At 37.5% G+C, this 24,672-nt stretch overlaps 1 protein-coding gene across 10 annotated transcripts in view; it reads right to left on the minus strand.

Annotated features, from left to right (window-relative positions):
• The window catches only part of NBEA (neurobeachin), a 678,106-nt gene that overhangs the window by 88,898 nt on the left and 564,536 nt on the right, over positions 1–24,672 (minus strand). For all 10 annotated transcript variants that reach the window (XM_078434421.2, XM_078434419.2, XM_078434413.2 and 7 more), the window contains one exon: positions 18,144–18,256. In XM_078434421.2, coding sequence (XP_078290547.1) covers positions 18,144–18,256 — 113 coding nt within the window. The remainder of the gene's footprint in view (positions 1–18,143; positions 18,257–24,672) is intronic.

Genomic DNA, 24,672 nt, shown 5'->3' on the forward strand with positions numbered 1-24,672 from the left:
TTTTGTTCTGGTCAGTTTGTATGCCACAATTTGACCCTGTAACAGATAAAGTGTAGCAGATCGCAGTGCAAAAATGAAAAATAAAAATCCCACTTCTGCAGCACTTTATTCTTATGATCCAGTTCCTCAAACTGCTACAAAGTGTACATAGCTTGCAAAAAGAACTATTTTCCGTATAAAATTGGTGGAAAATTATACATGTAACATTACATAAAACACAATTGAATTTAAAATGTTCTTTTTTTTAAGTTTATTTACTTATTTTGGGAGAGAGAGAGAGAGAGAGAGAGAGAGAGAGAGAGAGAACGCGCACGCGCGCACGAGCACACAGGGGAGGGGCAGAGACAGAGGGAGAGAGAGAATCCCAAGCATGCTCCCACTGTCAGTGTGGAGCCAGGCGCGGGGGCTCGAACCCACCAACCATGGAGATCATGACCTGAGCCAAAATCAAGAGTCAGATGCTTAATTGATTAAGCCACCCAGGCACCCCAAAATACAACTGAATTTATCAAAGAAATGGTGTTGAGGATTTTCTCTACTCTATCACTCTATTTCCCCTGTTTGAATATTAAACAGAGACATTTGTCTCCGTCTTAAATACCACAAAAAGCTTTGTTTTCCTGAAAACAAAAAACAAAAAACAAACCTGTGACTTTATTATATGGAGCAAAGATCCTGACAGATGCTCATGGAGATTTACGTTATTAAAGGCTCTGAGAAATACTATTATAAAAAGGATTGGTTAATTTTGTTCACACCAATGTTTCTTTCTTTCTTTCTTTCTTTCTTTCTTTCTTTCTTTCTTTCTTTCTACTAAAACTTCATCCTTCTTCTTGTTTTCATAATAACTATTAACAGGCAATAGAAGTGGTGCTCCCTGAAAAGTTCTGGCTAGAATCCTTACGGTATGTATTTCTGAGTGCAAACTTTTGCTTTGATTACATTTTCCTATTTTCTTTTCTTTTCTTTTAGCTTTGACCTATCAATACTTTTCTATCTTTATAAAACCTTACAAGTTTTATGGGACAGGTATATAAATTAAAGAGGTAAAAATGAATAACAAAGATAATTTAAATAAAAAAACACTAACTGGGTAAATGGTACTCTATGAGGAATTAAAAGAACTTTAGAGAATGTGCAAGTCTGGGCATACAGCTGTATTGATATGAATAAATGCATCAAAAATAAATGTGGTGCAAATGTAAATGGGATTGATTCCTTGATTTCTTTTATGGTTGCTTCGTTGTTGGTGTATAGGAATAGATTTCCACACACTGATTTTATATCCTGCGACTCTGAATTCATGATGTTCTGGCAATTTTTTGGGTTTTCTACATAAAGTATCATGTCATCTGCAAATAGTTAAATTTGACTTCTTCTTTGCTGATTTGCATGCCTTTATTTCTTTTTGTTGTCTGAGGCTGAGGCTGAGGCTGAGGCTAAGACTTCTAGTACTAAATTAAGTAGTAATGGTGAGATGGGCATCCTTGTCTTGTTCCTGCCCACAAGGGAAAGGTTCTCAGTTTTTCCCCATTGAGGATGATACTAGCTGTGAGTCTTTTGTATATGGCCTTTATGATGTTGAGGTATGTTCCCTCTATCCCTACTTTGTTAAGGGTTTTTATCAAATATCACATGACATCACTCATGTGGAATTTAAGGAACAAAACAGATAAACATACGGGGGTGGGGAGAAAGAGAAGAGAGGAAAACAAACCACAAGACACTCTTAATGATAGAGAACAAACTTAGGGTTCATGCAGGGAGGTGGGAGGGAGATGGGCTGGATGGGTGATGGGTATTAAGAAGGTATGAGTAAAGGGGTCCCTTGGTGGCTTAGTCAGTTGAGCAATTGACTTCAGCTCAGGCCATGATCTCATGGTTCATGGTTTGAGCCCTGCATTGGGGCTTGCTGCTGATACCCTCTTTGGATTCTCTGTCACCTCCAACCTCTCTGCCCCTCCCCCTCTCATTCTTTCTCAAAAAAATAAACAACAAAAAAATATTTTGGGGTTCCTGGGTAGCTCAGTTGGTTGAGCGACCCACTTCGGCTCAGGTCATGATCTCGCAGTTTGTGAGTTTGAGCCCCGCGTCGGGCTCTGTGCTGACAGTTCGGAGCCTGGAGCCTGCTTTGGATTCTGTGTCTCTCCCTCTCTCTGCTCCTCCCCTGGTCATGCTCTGTGTGCGTCTCTCTCTCAATAGTAAGTAAACGTTAAAAAAATTAAAAAAAACAAAAGAAGGTATGAGCACTGGGTGTTGTACGTAAGTGACGAATCACTGAATTCTACTTCTGGAAGCAACATCGCACTATATATCAACTAGCTAAAACATAAATAAAAAAATCAAATCAAATAAAAAAAGAAACAAATCACCACAAAATAAAATATAAATGTAAATTAAATTTATTGAATGTAAAAAGATAAAATCAATGTAGATTGGCTTGAGGCATAGTCAATGCCATTAAAATAGATCACAAGTTTTAGGAATAAAAAAGGGTTTTAAGGAGGAATCAGAGGTCCAATTAAAGTAATATTAATAATACTGAAGTCTGGTATTTCAAAAAGAACTTGAAAATCCTCGCCATGTTCACAGCATTAGGATTCTACTTGTGTATGTAAAATATTTACGAGCTTGCGATTGCGAGTGCTCTCGGCTTGCAAATGCTAATGGTACTATATATTTATATAAGATATTTTCACATCCATTTTCTAGGTTGATTTTCATAAGTTTCTGAGGTGGGCAAGGCATTCATTATGGACCCAATTTCATGAGGAGGAAACAGGTACCAGAGCCTCTATTCTTTCCACAGCACTACACTGCCATTTCATTGCTAAATATGAAATTCTGATCTTGATGTCATTTTTTTTCTTCTATAACTGCCTACTTAATTCCTCAACCATCACAGATCCTCAGAAATGGAATACACCCTACAGGCCTACCAGTCCAACTCTCTCACATTATAAATGAGAACAATGAAGAAAAGTCAAATCAAGATCACATTGCTAGTCAGAGGCTATCCATTTCAGAGAACCAGCGGAAGCTTTGTGCTACACATAGCTGGAAGCGGGGTGGAGCCCATTGATCCGTTTGGCTCACTAAGTAAGTATCGCTTTTGTTATCTCAATACTCTCAACATATCTGAGCTTCTAACAATCGAACTTACTTTGTTATCTTTCACTATAGTAACCAAGGGCTTGGGAATCCTGAGAAGAAACTTCAAGAATTCTTGTCTTTTCATTTTGTTCAGTCATGAGCTGTCTATCATCATTCTTAAAATTCTCAGTTATGACTGACCGTATAGAAATCATACCTACAGATGCTTCTGTGCTCAAGGAAACTCCCTGCCTCTTTTCTTATCTGACTAGGGAATTTCAATGCATTCTTCCGGAAGCAGCTCAAATTTCATCTGTGAAGGCCTACAGGACACTATCTGGTAATAGGCAGGTTTATGACTTTTTTTTACCCAGTAGACTAGCCCTTCAAGGCAATCGTTTTTATTCATCTCTATGTTCTGAGAACCTAATACACTACTTGGTTCTTTTTAGGTACATAATAAATTCTGAGTGAGGGAAGACTGACTGATCTGATTATATAACATTTAAATTTCCACATGGAAACTTTAGAGAAAAATTTTAGGCAAAATCAAAAGACAAACAACAAAGTAAAAAATATTTATATCACATATGATAAAAGGCTAGTTTCCTTAAAAAGTGAGCCCTTACAAATCAATAAGAAACCGGTGAATAATCTAATTGAGTAAATGAGCAAATGAGATGAACAGGCAATTTATAGATGCAAATTTCCAATATATATAGGAAAAACAGCACCAGCTGATCCAGTATACTGGATATATACTCTCTTTCTGTTCACCATGCATTACTCTTTCTTCCTTTATGAACCACTCCTTCCCTACTCTCGGTATACCTGGTTCAGGTGGGCTGACTCCAGTACCAGATGCCCTGGGTGAGCGTGTGATCCAGACCTGTCAATCAGCATCTTCTATCCATATGGCTACTAAGACTGGTACAGAAATGAGCCGATGATTCAACTTACTCCAATGAAATTTTGCTGAAACTATCTGGGAAAGAAGGTTTCTCTTTTTCTAGTGGGGTTACAAAGGCATCACTGCAGTAACATAAGGAAGCCTGTCTCAAAATGAAGCCAAAGCGAAAAAATACCAGAGATGTAGTGTCCCATGACACTGGTGAGCCCTTGGATTCAGTTTTCCTGAACTGACCAATCCCCGACTTCTCAGTTATTTTTTTTAAAGTTTATTTATTTATTTTGAGAGAGCAGAGACAGTGCGAGTTGGGAGAGGGTGCAGAGAGAGAAGGAGAGAGAGAATCTGATGCAGGTCTTGAACTCAAAAACCATGTGATGGCCACCTGAGCCGAAACCAAAAGTTGGATGCCCAACCGGCTATGCCACCCAGGCGCCCTGCTGATTTCTCAGTTATATGGGCCAATAAAAGCTTTACATTTGAAGTTATAGCCAGTTTAAGTTGATTTTCTGTTCCTTACAGTTAAAAGTCAGAAGTACACTGGTAAGTTTTAAAATGTCAAATAAACTCTATTTTTATTCATTAGATTGTCAAAAATTAAGTTTCACAATATCAATGTTAGCCAGTGTATAGCAAAACATGATATGTCATAATAATGTTGGTAGGAATATAAATTGGTATAGATTTCTCATGGGGCAAACTGGTAATATTTTTAAAAATATGCACTTGCTTTTGATCCAATCATTCCACTTGGAGGAATTTATAACATGGACAGAATCAGATACAAGGATATTTGTATTTCTCACAGCATTGCTTGAAATGGCAAAAAAACAAAACAAAACAAAACTAGGTGTAGTCTAACTATCCAATAAGGGACTATTTATTTATTATTATTTTATTTACATATGTTACCTTTTTTTTAAATATGAAATTTATTGTCAAATTGGTTTCTATACAACACCCAGTGCTCATCCCAACAGGTGCCCTCCTCAATGCCCATCACCCACTTTCCCCTTCCTCCCACCCCCCCATCAACCCTCAGTTTATTCTCAGTTTTTAAGAATCTCTTATGGTTTGGATCCCTCCCTCTCTTTTTTTTTCCTTCCCCTCCCCATGGTCTTCTGTTAAGTTTCTCAGGATCCACATAAGAGTGAAAACATATGGTATCTGTCTTTCTCTGTATGACCTATTTCACTTAGCATAACCCTCTCCAGTTCCATCCACATTGATACAAAAGGCCATATTTCATTCTTTCTCATTGCCAAGTAGTATTCCATTGTGTACATAAACCACAATTTCTTTATCCATTCACCAGTTGATGGACATTTAGGCTCTTTCCGCAATTTGGCTATTGTTGAGAGTGTTGCTATAAACATTGGGGTACATGTGCCCCTATGCATCAGTACTCCTGTATCCCTTGGGTAAATTCCTAGCAGTGCTACTGCTGGGTCATAGGGTAGATCTATTTTTAACTTTTTGAGGAACCTCCACACTGTTTTTCAGAGTGGCTGCACCAGTTTGCATTCCCACCAACAGTGCAAGAGGATTCCCGTTTCTCCAGCATCTATAGTCTCCTGATTTGTTCATTTTAGCCACTCTGGTGCGAGGTGTTACCTCAGTGTGGTTTTGATTTGGACTATTTAAATAAATGGTGATGGGGTGCCTGGATGGTTCAGTTGGTTAAGTGGCTGACTTCAGCTCAGGTCATGATCTCACCAATTCGTGAGTTTGAGCCCTCGTCCGGTTCTTTGCTACTAGCCTGGAGCCTGCTTAAGATTCTGTCTCCCTTGCTCTCTGCCCCTCCCCCACTCATACTCTGTCTCTCTCAAAAATAATTAAATGTTACATAAATGATGATATACCCATACTGCTGCATATTATGCATCTAACTGAAAAGGTTGATTTGAAAAAACTCTAAGATAAATTCGTTCAGTGAATACTGAGTGCCTACTATGTGTCAGAAATTACTCTAGGCCCTACAATAAGATAAATGAGGTTGCTGTTTTCATGAAGCTTGTATTCGTGTGTGTGTGTACGTGTGTGTGTTTTTAGAGCAGAAACAGATGGATTCTAAATAAACAATCAGGTAAATGAGAAAATACCAGAGATAAGTGCTCTACTGACAATTAAAACAGAGTTAATAGGATAGGAGCACCCGGGTGATAAGCAAGGCATCTCTCAAGGAGAACCTCTAAGCAGAGATGTAAATACCCAGAAGGAGCTGGTCAAATGCAATTCAAGAATGAGAATTCACGACAGAGGAAGAGCTGGTACAAAGGCCTAAGGTGTCCTGACTGACATGTTCAGGGAACAGAAAGACTGTGCCTAAAGTATAGCGGACGAGAGGAAGAGTTTAGGAGATGAGGTGATAAAATAGGTAGAGGCATATCATATGGCTTTGTAGATGAGGGAAATGAAACATATTTTATGGTAAGTGAAGGGGAGAGTCAATGAATGCTTTTAAGCAGGACAAAAACAAGACCTGAAGTAGGCTTTATAAAGATAACTCCAATGGTTGTGTGGAGAATGGATTATAGGTAATAGTAAATTATTATTACGAGTACCAGGGTTGAAAAAGGCCATTTGCATCATAAGCAATTTCAGCATCACAGCATTATCAATAGTTTTCTTTCTTTTTTTTTAAAAGAGCTTATTTATTTATTCTGAGAGAGAGAGAGAGAGAGAGAGAGGCAGATCAAGAGAGAGAGAGAGAGAGGGACAGATAGAGAGAGAGAGAGAGAGAGAGAGAGAGAGAGAGAATCCCAAGCAGACTCCATGCTCGGCACAGAGCCTGATGTGGGTCTCAAACTCTCAACCATAAGATCATGCCCTAAGCCAATATCAAGTGTCTGATGCTCAACTGACTGGGACACCCAGGCACCCCCAATGGCTTCCTAAAAATCTTATAGTACATATGCAATTTATTTTTGCTTAAGTATTCAGAGAAAAAATTTTTGAAGAATATACATAAAATGACAAGTGAGAATAATGGAGATTTTAGTCTTCCCTAATCCCTTTGCACTGTTTGATTAACAATTTGATTTACAGGGGCACCTGTGTGGCTCAGTCAGTTAAGTGTCTAACTTCAGCTCAGGTCATGATCTCGTGGTTTGTGAGTTTGAGCCCCACATTGGACTCCATGCTGACAAAGCGGAGTCTGCTTGGGATTCTCTCTCTCTCTCTCTCTCTCTCTCTCTCTCTGCACCCCTCCCCCCACTCATGCTCGCTCACTCTCAAATAAATAAATAAACTATATTAAAAAAAAGAATTTGGTTTATCCCATGTATAGAATGTTAGGGGCTTTTTTTCAATTATATGACCCAGAAAACATTTAAACTTCTATCAATTTTAATCTAACTACAATAACTTTATATTTCAGCTAGCAAACAATAAAGAGCATAAATTTCCAAATATAAATTCCTGTTTTTAATTTTCACTGATATTTGAATCACCATATATCAAAACTTCACTAGTTAAAACGAAGTTAATGACAACATGAAGAAAATAAGACAAATCCAGAAGCTGAGATTTCTATAAAAACACTGGAACAGTCTCTTCGATGACACAATATCATGAAAAAAGTGGGGGGTGGTGCTGGTTAGGAGCTATTTTATTCTAAAAGACACTTGAAAGACATAAAAATCAAGTGCAACGTGAGGTCCTTGACTGAATCTTGGCTTGAAAAAAAACAAATTTTAAAGGTATATGGGAGATAAGTGGGAAAATCTGATTTAAAGCACAGTGTTAGATAATGCTAGGGAGTTTTAACTGTCAGTCTTGTATGGGGTGATGATGGTGTTCTGGTTATGAAGAAAAATGCTTTTTTCATACTAAAGTATTTATGGGTAAGGTATGATATATCTTTAATTTACTTTAAAATACTTCAGCAGAACAAAAACAAAGCTAAAAATGTAAGTAATTATAATATATAAGTACTAAGTGTATTAGTAATAACTAAGTGTATTAGTTATTTTTGGTACTTTTATTTATGTTTGAAAATTGCTATACCAACAAGTCAAAATAAAATAAAGCTTGCTTGCCACAACGAAGCAAAATCTTTCAAACTCACACTATGACCTTTCCATTGTGGTTATGCTCTGGGGTGTTCTTATAGCTAAGAAAGTTTTTAATACAAACATTTTCGGGGCACCTGGTTGGCTTCGTGGTGGAGTGAGTGACTCTTGATCTCAGGGTTATGAGTTTGAGCCCCATGTTGAGTGTAGTAATTACTTCAAAATAAAATCTTTAAAAAAGAAAAGAAAGGTTGTACTTCTAATGTGTGAAAATGTTCTCTTAAACAGATAAAGTCTCCCCTTCACAATTTTCTGCACAACATGGCCTCTCATCATCGGGTAAACTTCAGCTGTTCTCCACACAACTCCCACATCCATTCCTAATAAACAGAAGCCGAAGTACTGAAGCATTGGTAAGTATGTGTTAAGACGTATATTTTGCTGGCTATACTTGAGTGCAATTCTCTTTATATTTTTTTCATAGGATGAATAAACATGACTAATTACATTAGGAAGAGAGAGAGACTTTGAGCCAAAGTTGAATTTTGATTAGCAAAATTGATTAGCATATTCACAGGTCTGTCAGTTCCACACAGTCTTTGGAGGTGGAGAATGGCTCCCTCAATGCATTTCTTTGCCTCCTCTGCTCCTATCACATGGCTGTCCATAGTGTAGAGCTTTTAGGAAAGGTGGGGGCATCTAAAAGATTTATTACACACTAGAATTTTTTTATTATTAAAAAACTTTTTTAACGTTTTATTTTTGAGAGAGAGAGAGAGAAAGAGAGAGAGAGAGAGAGAGAGAGAGAGAGAGTGTGTGTGTGTGTGTGTGTGTGCAGGGGAGGGGCAGAGAGAAAGGGAGACATAGAATCCAAAGCAGCCTCCAGACTCCGAGCTGTCAGCACAGAGCCTGACATGGGGCTCAAACTCATACCACGAGATCATGACCTGAGTCGAAGTCAGACAATCAACTGAACCACCCAGGTGCCCTGTTTTTAGTTTTTTTTTTTGTTTGCTTGTTTTTTTCAGTATATTCTATTTACCTATTGTAGGGAAATAATAGGTAACAAATGAAAGGAAATGCAACTTATAAAACCGATGCAATCCATAATAACGTTGTGAGGATAAAATGAGAAAATCTATGTAAAGTGCTTAGCACAATGACTACACAAGAAGTGCATGTCAAATGTTGGCTGTTACTATCATTACCCCGGGATAATTCCTAAGAAATTATTTTAAATATCTTAGTGAAAAGTAACCAATTTTGACATAAAAAAACAATGGAGGCATAATTAAATATCCTAAATCTTCATGTGTCAGTTCTAAAGGCTTTCTAAGTATTAAGTACTAGGATAATGATGAGCCTACAAATTAGTTTCAGGACCATCTCTACTGAAAATTCTGTTTTAGCTGGAGAGAAACGTTAAAGGAGATGGAGTCTGGCCTAGTTTTGTCTTAATAATGCTGTGCTTCAGATGCGACCCCAAAGGGCATCAGCAGGCTCTTTTCCTCTCTACAGGTAGTATTTTAAGAACATACACTGCAAAAGTGCTCCTATGGTTCCCAGTTCCTTCTCTAACAGCTTAAAGTTTTCTTTTCTTTTCTTTCATTTTTTCTTCCTTCCTTCCTTCCTTCCTTTCTTTTTCTTTCTTTCACTATTTATCTATTTATTTGACAAGTAATTTTACATCCAACATGGGGCTCGACTTCATGACCTCGGATCAAGAGTTGCATGGGGCACCCAGGTGGCTCAGTCAGTTAAGCAACCAACTTTGGCTCAGGTCATGATCTCATGGTTTGTGGGTTTGAGCCCCACATCGGGCTCTGTGCTGACAGCTCAGAGCCTGGAGCCTGTTTTGGATTCTGTCTCCCTCTCTCTGCCCCTCCCCCACTCTGCTCTGTCTCTGTCTCTGTCTCTCTGTCTCAAAAATAAACACTTTTTAAAATAAATGAACACCTTTTAAAAATTAAAAAAAGAGAGAAAAAAATGTTGCAGACTGTACCAACTGAGCCAGCCAGGTGCCCCTGACAGCTTAAAGTTTTCAAAGCAGGACAGGCTCTAGCACTTTCTTCTTTTTCTCTCCCTCTCTCCCTCTCTCTCTCTCTCTCTTTCTCTCCGAAGGGGTAGGACAATTGGCTAAATGGGAAGGAACTAGAAAAGAGACTAGGGGACATTTAGCATAAGCTGGCAGAGGATGGGACCGGTTTGGGACTTCTGTGTACATGCTCAAAGTTCCCTGTCACCCTATTACATATCTCCAACAAATAGTGGAGATAAAAGTGAACAAAAAAACACCTCACTATTTCTGGTTATCACAGTGCCTATGAACCAACTTTTTTCTTTGTCTGAACTTAGTTGGTTCTTTCTTTCAGTTAGAAGGAAAAGAACATAATATGCCAGCGGGTAAACTAAAAATGAATATAGATTCTTAAGGGTATGAACCAGTTCTTATTGTCTTTTAAAAAAAAAAAATGTTTTATTTAGTTTTGAGAGAGAGAGAGCACAGGCAGGAGTGGGGGAGGGACAGAGAGAAGGGAACAGAAGACCTGAAATGGGCTCTGCGCTGACATCAGTGAGCCTGATGCTGGGCTCAAACTCACAAATCAAAACCATAAGATCATAACTTGAGCCAAAGTCAGACGCTCAACCATCCTATCGTCTTCTTATCTCCAGTACTTGGCACAACATAGGTGTGCAATAAATGCTTGTATACTGGAAGAGCAAGTACGTGAATAGAAATATAAATTTAAATAAACCCAATTTTGAAATTGGTGACTTTTTTGCATTTCCCCCCTTTGCAAGTTATACCCTCAGGTTGGATTATTCCATGAGTTTAAAACAGTCTCCAAATACTGCCAATCAATACTCCGTCTCAAAATAGTACCTCTCCTTCAACAATGCAGTATGAGCAAGTCTAACAAAAACAGTTTTCAAGTTGGGGTATACTAACGTTAAGGTGACATTCAACATGTATTTAGAAAAGTATTTCAAATTTGGCAGTAGGTTTTTGGCGGGTTTTGGTATAGAATTAAATTCACGCATTCACATTTTTATCTTCTGCCAAGTTTTATAGCATCAGAGTCAGCTATTAATACACTCAGTAGTTTTGCCCATTCTTCAGGTTTTGTTGTTAAAACCTAAGCATTAGTGAGATTATATATTAAAATAAACAGAACGAATTTCATTTTAGATATTGTTAAGATGAAAAAGAAAAGATAAAATAACGATAGAAACTTGTGCCACATTGCTGAATGGAGCACCCCCCACACCTAACAAGGTAAACTCTCTTCTATATGGTATATAGACGTTTGGCTGTACTATCATGGATGGACGGCTGAAGAGTATTCACACTTCAGTGCGTTCATTTGCATTATCACATTTCAAAGCCTCGAGGCATTATCACTTCCTTTTTTTAAGTGGCATAATAATTTGGGAAAATGGTTATGCTTATCATCATCTGTCAGTCAAACAATTCCTGTGTTAACAAAATATATTTTTTCCACTCAGTGAATGGGTGTGTGTGTGTGTGTGTGTATGTGTGTGTGTGTGTGTGTGTGATGTCTTAACGCTCATGTCAATATTAGCAGGACTTGGCTTTGTGATGAAACTATTTCATTTATCAGAGGGCATGACTGGGAAATAGGAAAATTCCATTTACACTTTAATGAGCAGAGGCTGTGCTTCATGTCAAAGCCATGTAACCACTGTAATTTAAGAGCAAGGTTCGTGTGAGTATATGTGAATAACTGAATCATTAGCATATATCATGTTTTAAGATAGATTTCGCCACAACGTTGCATCTCCATAAGGAAAATCTGTATACATGGAGGGAAAAATTGTCGACACCCACTACTGGTTGAGTACTGAAAAGATAAGTCAATGACACATTGTTTCATTTGCTGTCCATCATGCCAAACAATAAACATAACCTCTACCTTGTACAGGTAATACATAACACTACAACCTGTGAAGGCTAATCAAAACGAGGGGTCTAATAAATTTTACTGATAAAGAACTTTCACTGTTCCTGTGCTCTTTGTTCAATTAACTGGGTTAAAGAAAGAATATGAATATTATAAATGTCAGAAAATATTTCAGTCTAAATAAATGTGCATCTCAAGTTTCAATAAACATTTAACTTCAGTATCTGGATGTTTAAGGTTTTGATAATTTGACAATTTAAAGAGATGAAAAGCAATTACTTTCTGCATGAGAATATCACTTTGCATCTTTTTTTTTAATGTTTATTTATTTTTGAAATAGAGACAGGGTGCAAGCAGGGGAGAGGCAGAGAGAGAGAGGGAGACACAGAATCTGAAGCAGGCTCCGGGCTCCGAGCTGTCAGCACAGAGCCCGACGCGGGGCTCAAACCCACAAACTGCGAGATCATGACCTGAGCCAAAGTTGGACGCTTAACCGACTGAGCCACCCAGGGTGCCCCATGACTCTGTATCTTATTAAAAGGTATTGCTTTTTATTTTATTAGAACAAAATTAAATCAAACCATCTTTCTCTCTATTTTTTTCGATCGTACCGAAGACAGTGAGCCCTCAGCTGACAGTTATAGAAATGTGTTTTGTAGCTACCAGTCACTGAATCCTACCCGTGTGCTAGATATTACGCTATGTGCTTTTCCTACCTTAGTGCGTTTAATTCTTCCAACGACCCTATTATGTAAATAGTACTGTGTTCACTTTAAAGAAGAGGAAAAAGAAGTCCAGAGGGCTTAGGAATTTGTTGGAGGGGGGCTCTCTATGAAAATAAACCTATGCTTATGAGCGTAAAATGAGGGGCAAGGCATAGGAAGCCCCTGAAACATGAGGGGCCTTGAAGTTTAAGCTTCATTAGCTTTATGGCAAATTTATCTCTGATTCCACCTGATGTTCATCTACTAAAATTGTATGCATGTAATAAAAACCCATTGCCTATTGGCTTTTTTCCCCTCATAACAAGTGAATATTCCTCCAGGGTGAGGACTATACATTAAGGTCCTCTTAGCACCTTGCAAAAGCTCCTTTTATATAGTAGCGTGTGCAAACAAACCTGTAATTTATTTGCTACTCTCTAGATTATAGAAGAGAAGAAACTCAGATACAATGTACTCGACACTTTATAACAGAGAGCTGACCACAACTAAGTTCTCTTTCTTTAGGGAATGGAAATCCAAATTCCCTTTGGTCAACGTTCACCTCATCATTCCCTGACAGATGTCTTGTGTGATCCTGACTCTACCTTTGGCTCCAACCATGGGAAACGACTGGCTTATTTCATGTCCAGTGAACATATTCCCCTCCCTGTTAAGCAGCACCAGTGAGAAATAAGGAGACATTTTCTGGGATTTCTGGGAAAGAAAAGTTTCTTCTGTCTTCCATGAGTGCTACTCGGTGAGATGCTTTCTTTTCCTTTGGGTTGTATGATGTGAGGTCTAGAACAACTGACACAGCCATTTTAATACTTGAAGGGGAGTCCTTGGAGCTATTGGAGGCCACTCAGTGGAGACGAACTTTGAGGCCCAAGTGGGGAAGGCAGAGCCGAAGAAGGAAAGAACCAAAGAACCTTTATTATATGTATCACTGTTGAAGATCTCGCTGAAAACCAAACGTGCCTCTGAATTTTCAGTCAGAACACTGATTTATTGTTCAAGCCAATATGAACTGGGTTTTCTCAAGCTTTCATTCAGAAGTTCTAACAACATAGAATTTCATGAAGCCAGTGTAATGTGGGATTATAAAGAAAGAAAAAAAATTCAATTTTCTAGGGATTGTATATTTCATAGCTTATTTTTTTAACGTTTATTTATTTTTGAGAGAGAGACAGAGTGCGAGTGGGGAGGGGCAGAGAGAGAGGGAGACACAGAATCTGAAGCAGGCTCCAGGCTCCGAGCTGTCAGCAGAGCCCGACGCAGGGCTCAAACCCACAAACTGCAAGATTGGAGAAGTTGTGAGGGGTTTCTGGGTGGCTCAGTCAGTTAAGCGTCCGACTTCGGCTCAGGTCATGATCTCACGGGTACGAAGTCGGATGCTTAACTGACTGAGCCACCCAGGAACCCCTCACAGCTTCTTATGTTTTTTATACAATAAAGAACATGAAAATTATTTGGGGCTTCAAAGGTGCTTACTGACGGGGCGCCTGGGTGGCTCAGTTGGTTAAGCTGCTGACTTCAGCTCAGGTCATGATCTTGCACTCTCTGAGTTCAAGCCCCACATCGGGCTCTATGCTGACAGCTCAGAGCCTGGAGCCTGCTTCAGATTCTGTGTCTCCTCCTCTCTCTGCCCCTCTGTCTCTCATGCTGTCTCTCTCTCTCTCTCAAAAATAAATAAATATTAAAAAAAAAATTTTTAAAAAGGTGCTTACTGAAACCAATCGTAGAATTATCCACTGCTAGAAATTATTCCACGGGTCCCAATCTTTGTTTACGAACACTTCTTTTGCTTTTTAGAGACCTTTTAGAAGGTTCCTGGTTAATAACATCATTCAGATATTCCAATTCTTCCTTGAGCTTTTGAAGATTAACAAATTCTGTATTAAATATTTCATTTGTAGTATTGATTATACCAATAAGACTTTCATGTCCTTCTTAATGGTCATCTCATTACTATTATATTTCACTATAGTAGTTTGTCCTTCCAATTATAATATTATACTTCAAATGTCACTTTCCTATTAGGTATATAAAATATTTTCATACATTAAAATCTTGTTTATTAATGATTTTTATACAGGATAGTTTTGGGTTTCTAGTCCATTTGTACGAAGTTCCTATTAAGAAATTCAATGAAGCATGGGAACAATGCAAGAGTAATTTATTAACACATCAGGAGTCTTTAATTTGCTAACATTTTCCTATCATGTTTGTCTGACAGAATATAAAGAACAAATTAGTAAAGCATGGAACATAGCAGAAAAAAAAAAGCTATCTATCTTTTAAGAGCTCATGGGTTCAAATGTTCGCAACACGAAGGACTCCGTGCTTGCGAACGTATAGTTAGTATTCACCTCACCTTGTTTGTTTACCTCTTCTACTTATTTAACATTATATACAATCAGGTGAGCATGTGTGAGTTACAGAGGGAAATGCTCTGCCAAAAGGAACACTAAATGAATCAGCACTAAAAACCTGAAGAATGTTTACATATTCTAGTTACTTTAGAAACAGTGATCTCCTCATTTATCTCTTTTTTATAGGAGCAAATTAAAAATCTACAATGACTTGCAAATATTTTACCATATGCCATCTCTAATCCATATTAATCATAATGAAGGCTGCATTTTCTTTGGTTGCGATAGTGTTTCAAGAACATTTGAGTCCAATGTCTTCAAGTAGTTAAGCATGAACTCTCCAATTTGGTCCAGTCCCCACTCAACCTATTGTCAGAAATGCTGGCCTCAGATTTCTGGCAACTACCTGAGTTTTCATCTCAGCTCTGGACTGGACTCTTTCCAAAAAGCGCTGAGACTAATAAGTCTGTTTTATTAACTCCTGTACACTCTTTCATGCAGTACAGTGCTTGACATATAGCAGGGGTACGATAAACATTTGTTGACTGAAAAATGAATACATAAATGGAGGAAGTAAAGGGAACTTAACTGGAAGCTTCCTACTGCCATAATAGTCCAGTTAATTTCAAAGCAAAAGACCCTCTTGCCCTGTTTTTAAAATAATCTTAAAAAAAAATCTAAAGTAGCCAGAGTGGTAGTCAGCTTTTGAGGTTTTAATACTGCATATCATACTACTTGAGAATCTACTATAAATTTTATTGTATGTGTATTTTATAGTGACTAGCATATAACAGCCACTTGAGTGATGCTAAATAAAACATATGCAGACAAGATGGTGTAAAAGAAGCATTTTGACAGTTTTCATCCTCACACTGATGAGTTAGTTTGGTTTTGTTTCACACCCAAAGATTCCACCACAACCTTGGCAAGTCATGTCAAAAAATGCATATCTTCACACATTCTAATGCTAATATGAATGTAATAGCATCTCTATTTATCATCAATATCTGAAAGATAATTCAAAGTATATGACCTCTATCAATGATTTACTACATTATCTTTAGACATACGGTGTTAGCTAATGTTGAAATGCCAAGAACTCTCCTAAGTTCTTTACACTTACTAACTCATCAAATCCTCACAACACATCTATTATTATTGCCCCTATTTTACAGGTGAAGAAACTGAGGCAAAACGAAAATTAACCTTGTCTAAGACCCTGAAGCCAGTAAGTTGGCAGAATTAGGATGTGAACCCAGGCAGTCTAGCTCCGGGGTTCCCTTTCCTAACTACTGCCTATTGCCTCTCATGTAGTTCTCTGTAAAATATCATACCTTATCATTCAATTTTGCAGAGAATGGTTTCATGATTCAGATACTTTATAACTATATTTGCTCCGGGAGGGCAGGCCCCATGAAGTACACTGTTTCTATCTACCTGGGCCTGAATAATTACTCGTCCGTGGTAAATGATGCAAGACTTTTGTTCAGTTCATTTGGACTGGAAAAATTACTATATTTGAGACCATATTAGAATTAAATTGCTAGCATTTTGTTTTCTCCCAGATGTGTGATTCTCAGTAAGATGTTGGCTAACTCGTCTCTTCAGGTCCCTTTCAAACCTGTAACATCATAACTAAAATTAGCAATGAGGTAGCAACAGAGATCCGATAAGGAGGTCACACAAAACATAAAAGAACTAGAGAGTGAACGACAGATAAGAATGTGCAGATATTTGTACACTGGCTTCAAAAACAGGCTAAGAAATATTGCATGTATGATAATAATAGCTAATAGTCACGAAGTGCTTCAATGTGCCAAGTACCAGTGTCACATTCTTTAAATGCATGTGTCATTTGATCTTAGCAACCGTGTGGCTTAGGATGGTACTATTCTCACATTACAAATGTGGAAACCAAGGCTAAGAGAAAGTGACATCAGGTCACACAGCTAGTAAGCCGTGTAATACAGAACTTCAACCTCCTCGGTCTAGTTTCCAAAAGTAAGAAAGGAGGCAAGAGAAGGTGTGCTGAGTTAAAAACTATCTGTGGGATCACTTTCAAATTGGCCACAGTGCATGTTTCCCTGACTTGCAGGGCTTATGCATCTCTTGCTGAGCCCCTCAGCCCTCCCTGCACCCAAACCAAACGCACACACGTGTGCCCCCTAACCTGCTGTGGGATGCTAAAGCGGACAACCAAGAATGGTAGAGGGGCGCCTGGGTAGCTCAGTTGGTTCAGCATCCAACACTTGATTTCGGTTCAGGTTGTGACCTCACAGTCCTGAGATCAGGCCCCACGTCAGCTCTGTGCTGGTCCTGGAGGCTGCTTAAGATTCTCTCTCTCCCTCTCTCTTTGCCCCTCCCCTGCTGGCATGCTCGTTCATGCTCTGCTCTCTTTCTCTCTCTCTCCCTCTCTCAAAAAAAAAAAAAAAAAAAAGTATGATAGAAAAGAGAGCGAAATTCAGAGTGAATGAGCTGGGGCTTAAAATGGCTGAAGTGTATGTGTAAACTTTAGGGTCTGGCTCTGACATCAGCTTAGGCTCCAGAGAAGCATTTTGGGGCTTAGTTCCTAATTTTTCACTGCACTTCAAATAATTTAGTAACCCACTGAAGTTTTCTCTGGATAAATGAGGTAGACTAACCGAAAACTTGCTTTTTTATTCTTATCCACCATTATGTATTTTTTCTTGCCATTTTTTGGGGCCAAATCTTCTCTCTTGTATCTTATCAGATCCTTGATAAATTACTGTGCCCTACTTTTTTTCACTATTATGTTTCCCTACATAGTGTGTGTGTGCAGATGGTCAAGATGATATGTCTTATCGCCTAAGAAATATATCATAGAAATAATTTACCATAATATTTTGTTCTAATTTCAGGTTTTTTTTTACCTTGACCTTTGAAACCAAGGATATGTGAGCAACCTCTCCTTACATCTGCTTTTTCTCAAGTATGCATTTCATTTTGTCGACGCTAGTACAAAGTTATCCTCTTACAGCTTAGTTCCTATGCTAAGAATTGATGTGCTTTAGTCACAGACCACAAAAGAAGATGCAGGTTTACTTCTTACAAATATACCTGGTAGGAACGCTTTTAGAATAAAGTCTTATGAAGAAAATTAACAAAGTTACCTTTGATAGATCCCTGAAGTTTCCTGGGAGAGTCAAGTCCAATTCTTCTGATTCGTAGTTTGTTAATACCCATGGAAACACAGGATATTGGTTCAGGTCATTATATGTCCGTCCTAGCAAAGAAAAAGAGAAATGAAAATCTGTACGCATGAATTGCTTATGAAATCGCTTCCGTTCTTATATAAGGAAACTACTGGATTTCAGAAAAGAGTAACTTGTTTATTGAACTGCGTCTTTGTTTAATAAAAAGCACTCTAGCGACAATGTGTTTCAAGTGAATTCACTCAATAATAATTAAGAAACGAGTAACTAGAATGACTTTTCATAATAGAAGCTTGTGGGAGAGACTGTTAGCTGTTCATCGTCATTGATTTATCTTCTTGGGCTAGACCACATTTCTCAACCTTCCTCACAGGCAGCTGTGGGCATGGCACTCAGAGGTTCGAATCTATAGAACATGAGCAGAAGTGATTTGCCCCACTCCTAGTCTTGACCCACTACAACCCGCCGCCACGCGGGCGCCTCCCTTCTCCATTGCTTCGCTGCCGGCTGTGATGACGATATGATGGGCCTGAAGAGCAGAGCCCTCCCTGCTGGTGAAGATTCCTAAAAGTGATCATGGATGAGGTCCTCCTGCCGACCTGTACATTTGCAGGTTATGTGACGGTATTCTACTCCAATGACTATATACCTAGAAATTATATTGCCAGTGTACAGAATGCTACATTGAGCTTATACCAAGGGTTCTAAGGATCACTTGAGAAGGGCTCACGGGAGTACTCTGAAGCCAGAATGAAAAAGTTCAGAGGCAGATGTCCCACACATTATGGATTATGTTATTTCACTTTAGGGGACAACTGCTGGACCTTTGGTTGGGTTTGCCGTTTATTTTTTCCTAGAATGACTTACGAGTTTCACTGAAGCACAGCGGGAAGGTGGAAAGTTTAGGGAAAGCACAGCATTGGCTTGCCCTCATAAACTGGTACTGAAATAACATGTGAGCAGAGGGAATTAAGAGAATCGCTATTAAAGAAACAGGGGCCAAAGAAAACTTTTGTTGGACAAGTTTTTTGTTTTGTTTTGTTTTGTTTTTTTGTTTTGTTTTTTTTTTTAAGGTAAAAATATGTCATAATCTGGTCATGGGCAACTTTCTAAACTTCCATTCAAATTCATAGAAAAGAGTGATTTCACCAGTACTTCGTGATGGTTTACATGGATTTAATATAATTTATATCCATTTGTATGGATTTCATCCAGAATGCTTTAGTGCACACACCACATATAGCACGACAGTAACATAGATATGCATACATTATCGTTTGTCATCAAGAATTGTCATTAAATGATACCTACTTCCTGCAGCAATTGGTAATTGTGATTGTGAAATAGAAAAAAAAACGAACTATAATCCAAGGGAGAACTAAATGTGCTATTGCAAGCATCAGATCAAACTAATTCATTCATTTCATACAGATTTTACTGGGTGACTATTTTACCTGTGAATCTATATTTTACAACAAAAGTGACATATTGTTTTAGGTGTGTGCATTGATGTCGGTACGTATTATAGACGTAGGTGACCTGTAGACAGCACTTCCCCGGAATGAGGTGAGGGGCAGGTTCGGGCTCCCCTACCTTCCCCCACCACAGCACTCACACAGATGTAAGTTGCCCCTAATGCACGTTTACTTGTCTGCTTCCCCATTATTCTGCACACTCACGAATGTAGAGTCTAGGGTTTTGTTTCATTTTTAATCTCAAACACACTGTTTGCCAATAAATGTCTGTGGAAGGAATGAATACACATATGATAAAAATGGCATAAAATGAACCAAATTTTAAAAGGTGAACAAACAGCCAAGTGAAAAAGGAAAGTTGCAGGATGGTCTCTTGGCAGATGAGGACCGTGCAAAGGCAATGCACTACATATGAGACAGAGTGACATGGTGAACCATGAGGCAAATGTCTGCATCTAGACAGCTCGGCCAATGAATGCACCTGTTTTATGTGTGTAAGTCTACTGGGAAGAATAATACTGATGAGAATAAATAAGAATTTGGAACCTTTATTAAAGTCTTGTGCATGAACATTTTCTGCCAAACCAGTATCACTGCAAAGTACAAAGTATAAAAGTATAAAATTTTAAATATATTATTGACAGCTCATGTATATGTTAACCTAGGACACCTGATTACTATCCATATTTTTTCCTACACGTGGAATATAGACAGAGAGTCTAGATTGGTTAAGCAGAGCTATTTCTGGGATTCTAACTGGGCCCATGGCATATTTAAGGCTTTGTCGTTTTCTGGGTTACCATTCTACTTAAAAATCTGTCGGTTTCAATGAAAAATAGGTCTTCCACTAAATGAGTGTATTTTCATAGAATAATGTTGCTATTATTTATGTAACATACATTTATATTATTCATAAAAATGAATTAGTTGAAAATTAGATATCATAATTGTTTTTAAATTTTCTGATAAAGTTTTATACCATATACACTAAGGGGAAAAAAACACCTCTCAAGATAAAATAAATAAAAAGCCAATTTCTCTTGACTCAGTACTTAAATGTATCATATAAATGCAAAAAGCATAAAAATAGAGACCATATTTGAAGATACCAGCTTTTTAATAGAAGTGACTTTATAATATAGGAAATGATAGAATAGTATTTCTGGAAAAAGAACAAAGAAAGCAAGCATTGTCTTTAAAATACACACACAACATTGATGGATGCCAACACTCACAGTTTATGAAATTGTTCTCTGCAACATGTTTTGTAATTCACTTTTAATGATCTTTGGAAGGTTATTTCAAAATAAATTCTTAGGAAAATTTAGCAATATTTAAATTACGAAGGCTGATAGCACCATTTAAATTCTAATAAATACAAAAAAATTTTATAAATAAATGTACTTATACAGTTATAGTCAAACCTTTTTAAATAAAAATTTTCACTTAAAAGCCTTGCAATATGGATATTTTTTATTTAAATGAAAAATGTACAATGTATTTAAAAATCACATGGATGAAAAAGAATAATTAAATGGTACTTTGGGATTCTGCATTCATAAATTAGCATGTTACTTAATTATTTTACTAAACACCTTAGTGAAACAAACAAACAAACAAAAAGACTTTACTAAATTAAAAAAAAAAAAAATGAAATGTTTCCAAAGTAATACCTATTAGGTTCTGGCACTTAGAGGAACCTACTTATCAACTGTTCTGTTTTTTTGTTTTTTATATTTTGGGTTTTTTTTTTTTTTTAAGGATAATTGAAATTTAGTAAATAACCATATGCTGTAATTGGTAGGGTTCTTTTTTTTCCAGCAGTGGTAAGTGCTGATTTTTTTTTTTTTTACTAACTATGCTCATAAGGTTTTATCTTAGAAGATGAATATTAAATATTGCAAGCCTATGACACTAATCTACTCAAACAATAAAAGTGAAGCACAGTAAATGAGATCTCAGAAACACTGGATATGTTTCTTCATTTAAAGAAAAAAACTTTTTAATTAAACCATCCAATTTAATGTTTTTATATGGCACTTTAGTTTTGAAGGTAAAGTGATCTAGAGACAGCTGACAAAGAAATTATAACTGCAATTCCTTGGTGAAAATGTTAATGACAGCAAAATATTGTTTAATTAGATGATTGCAGCATCTGGATTAACACTCTTTAAGAGCGATGTTCCTGTGCTTGTCTGCTTCTTCACACTTTACAGACATTTTGTCATCTCTAGGTCATTAGGAAAGAATTTTTAATGATTTTTCTAGAAGCAAGCAGTTCAAGTTACATCTAATTAGATGACAATAATAAGCCCAACACATGCAGTAGCTAAATATATACATAATTAACCAGGGAGGGCTTGTACATCACAGAGTAAAAAAGTGGAAAATGCTAAACAGGAGAAAAAGGTTGGGGTTGGGGAAGTTGTGCTGAATTCATTAGCTGATCATATGAAACACAACTCGAAAACCTTTAGAAAAATCCTCAGACCTAACAGAATCATTTAGACAAAGCTATGTTAGCAATCACTCTGCTATTTTCTTAAATGCAAGAATGCCAGGTTTTAACATCTTGTTCATGGTAGCATCTAATAAGGTATAAAATGAGGCATAGGTTGTATCTTTCAGAACACAATGAACAGAAATCGGGTCAACTCCAGGAATTAAAGGTTGAAACCATACTTTATTTGAACTCTAAGTATTATTAAAATTCTTCTACATGTAAAAAAAATAAAAAAGAAAAGAAAAAATTCTTCTACGTAAATCTTCCAAAACTTAATGTTCCTTGAAAACAAAACAAAACAAAACAAAACAAAACAAAACAAAACAAAACCATGTGTTTCAGAAATCGTTACATAAATTATACCAGAGTCCTGAGCTGGACTTTCATGCAGTTTTAAAAATCATGTCTTCCCAAGAACATTTAATGAAATCAAAAAAATAGAATCTGAACCTGCATTTGTAGCAGGTTCCCAATGAGACAGGCACACATGGAAAAAGAAAAAAGAAAAAAGCCACCAAAATTGTTAATGTGATATATACGGCTAGGCTTATGAGTGAGTTCATTTATATTTCCAATTTTCTATAATGAATATTTATTAGATTTATAAGGAGAACAAAATAAAGGCCATGAAAACATCTGTGAGTTTTTAGGTGTCTTTTAAAAATAGTATGTTTTCAGAATTTTTGATAAACTTTTCATGTAAAGTATCTTTACAAAACTCACCTATATATAATAAAATGTGTGCTTATTTATATGCAATTATGTATATATACATGTATCACATGAGGGTCTAAAAAAATCTAATAATGCATTAATACTAAGACACTGTTGCTGTATGCTTTATACAGAATCTTATTTTTAAAAGCATCTTGAAAGGAGAAAAGCAAAATTGGCCAAGTATGACAGACCTCAAAATATGAAGAACAAGAAATGGGGCATAAATGTATTATATATGTCATGCTAAAACAATATTTTGGAGAAAAAAGGTTGAGTCTGAGAGTGTAAGACAGGAACCAAAATGCTTTTTTACAGAAAATGTAAATTTACTAAGTCACATTAGCCTGTATTTTTAAAAATGTGAAGCCAATCTTCTTTCCAGATTCCCATCCTGTAACTTTTCTACTTTATTTTTCATTCTTTTAAGTTTATGTATTTATTTTGAGAGAGAGAGGCAGAGAGAGAGGGAGAGAGAGAATCCCAAGCAGGCTCTACACTGTCCGCATAAAACCTGATGCAGGGTTCGAACTCACAAACCTGTGAGATCACAACCTGAGCCGAGATCAAGAATCAGATCAAGTGTTACCCACTGAGCCACCCAGGCACTTTGTAAATCTTCTCTTTAATCCAGGAAATTTAAAGAATCTCTCATCCAGCAATTCTCGTAAATTCATATAACAGATCACACAATCGAGCAAAACACTTGCAAAGCCTAAGTATAAATCAGTTCAATTTAATGGGTATTTACTTAGCAAAACTTGCTTTTTTTCTGTAGCAATCTCATAATCTCACTAGAGAGATGAAATATACACATAAAATGCTATGGACAAATTAGCATAAATGCCAAAATATATGATATAGACAGTGCTATAGAAGATATGAGTGCTATGGAGGATTAATACAATTATCTTTAGGTATATCTTTTATTTATTTTTTTTAAGTTTATTTACTTTGAGAGAGACAGAGTGGAGGAGAGCAGAGAAAGAGAATCCCAAGCACGCTCCACGTTGTCAGCATGGAGCCTGATGAGGGCCTCGAAGTCACGAACCGGGAGATCATGACCCGAGCAGAGGTCAAAAGTCAGATGCCTAACTGACTGAGTTACCCAGTAGCCCCCCTCTAAGGGATATATCTTTTAAGGAATATAGAGGTGGTGCAATGGTTCTCAAAGTGTGGGCCCTAGACCAGTGGTATCAGCATCACCTGGAAACTTGTTAGGAATGCAAATTCTTGAGCCCCACCCTCAAGCTACTGAGTCAGAAGCTCTGGGGATGGGGTTCAACGATCCTTGTTTTAGTAAGCCCTCCACGTGATTCTGAGAACCACTGGTATCCTGGAGGATGCTGGCTTGGTGGCCATGTTGCTGGTGTTGACCGTGTGGCTGGTGGTGCTCGGCCAAGTCCCTCTCCAGGAGTCGCCAGCATCAGAAGAAAGCCCTCTCACGCAAGATCCTGTCTCCTTCCCAGGAGTCTGCATCCAGCGATAGCAGTGTGGAGGAGGTAATGAAGGCCTGGCCACCTTGCTTCAAGGCAAGACAACTCTGAACTTCTAGCTCCTGTCTCCCTTGCCTTTTCTGCACTGCCTTGGGCTTCAATTTCTCTTTCTGCTGAGTTCCACTTTCTTCACTCCCCTACAGACGTGATTCCAGTGACTTCTTATATTATACTTTTCAATTTAAGTGTTACCTATGAAAAGCTTTCCCTGATCTCTTAGTTACAAGTAATGCCTTCTAGTTCTGTGACCCCAAATGGCTTTGTATGTTCTCCTGTTCTAATAATTATCACTTTTTCGT

The sequence above is a fragment of the Panthera onca genome, chromosome A1 (genome assembly GCF_046562875.1).
Source record: "Panthera onca isolate mPanOnc1 chromosome A1, mPanOnc1 haplotype 2, whole genome shotgun sequence".
Lineage (NCBI taxonomy): Eukaryota > Metazoa > Chordata > Mammalia > Carnivora > Felidae > Panthera > Panthera onca.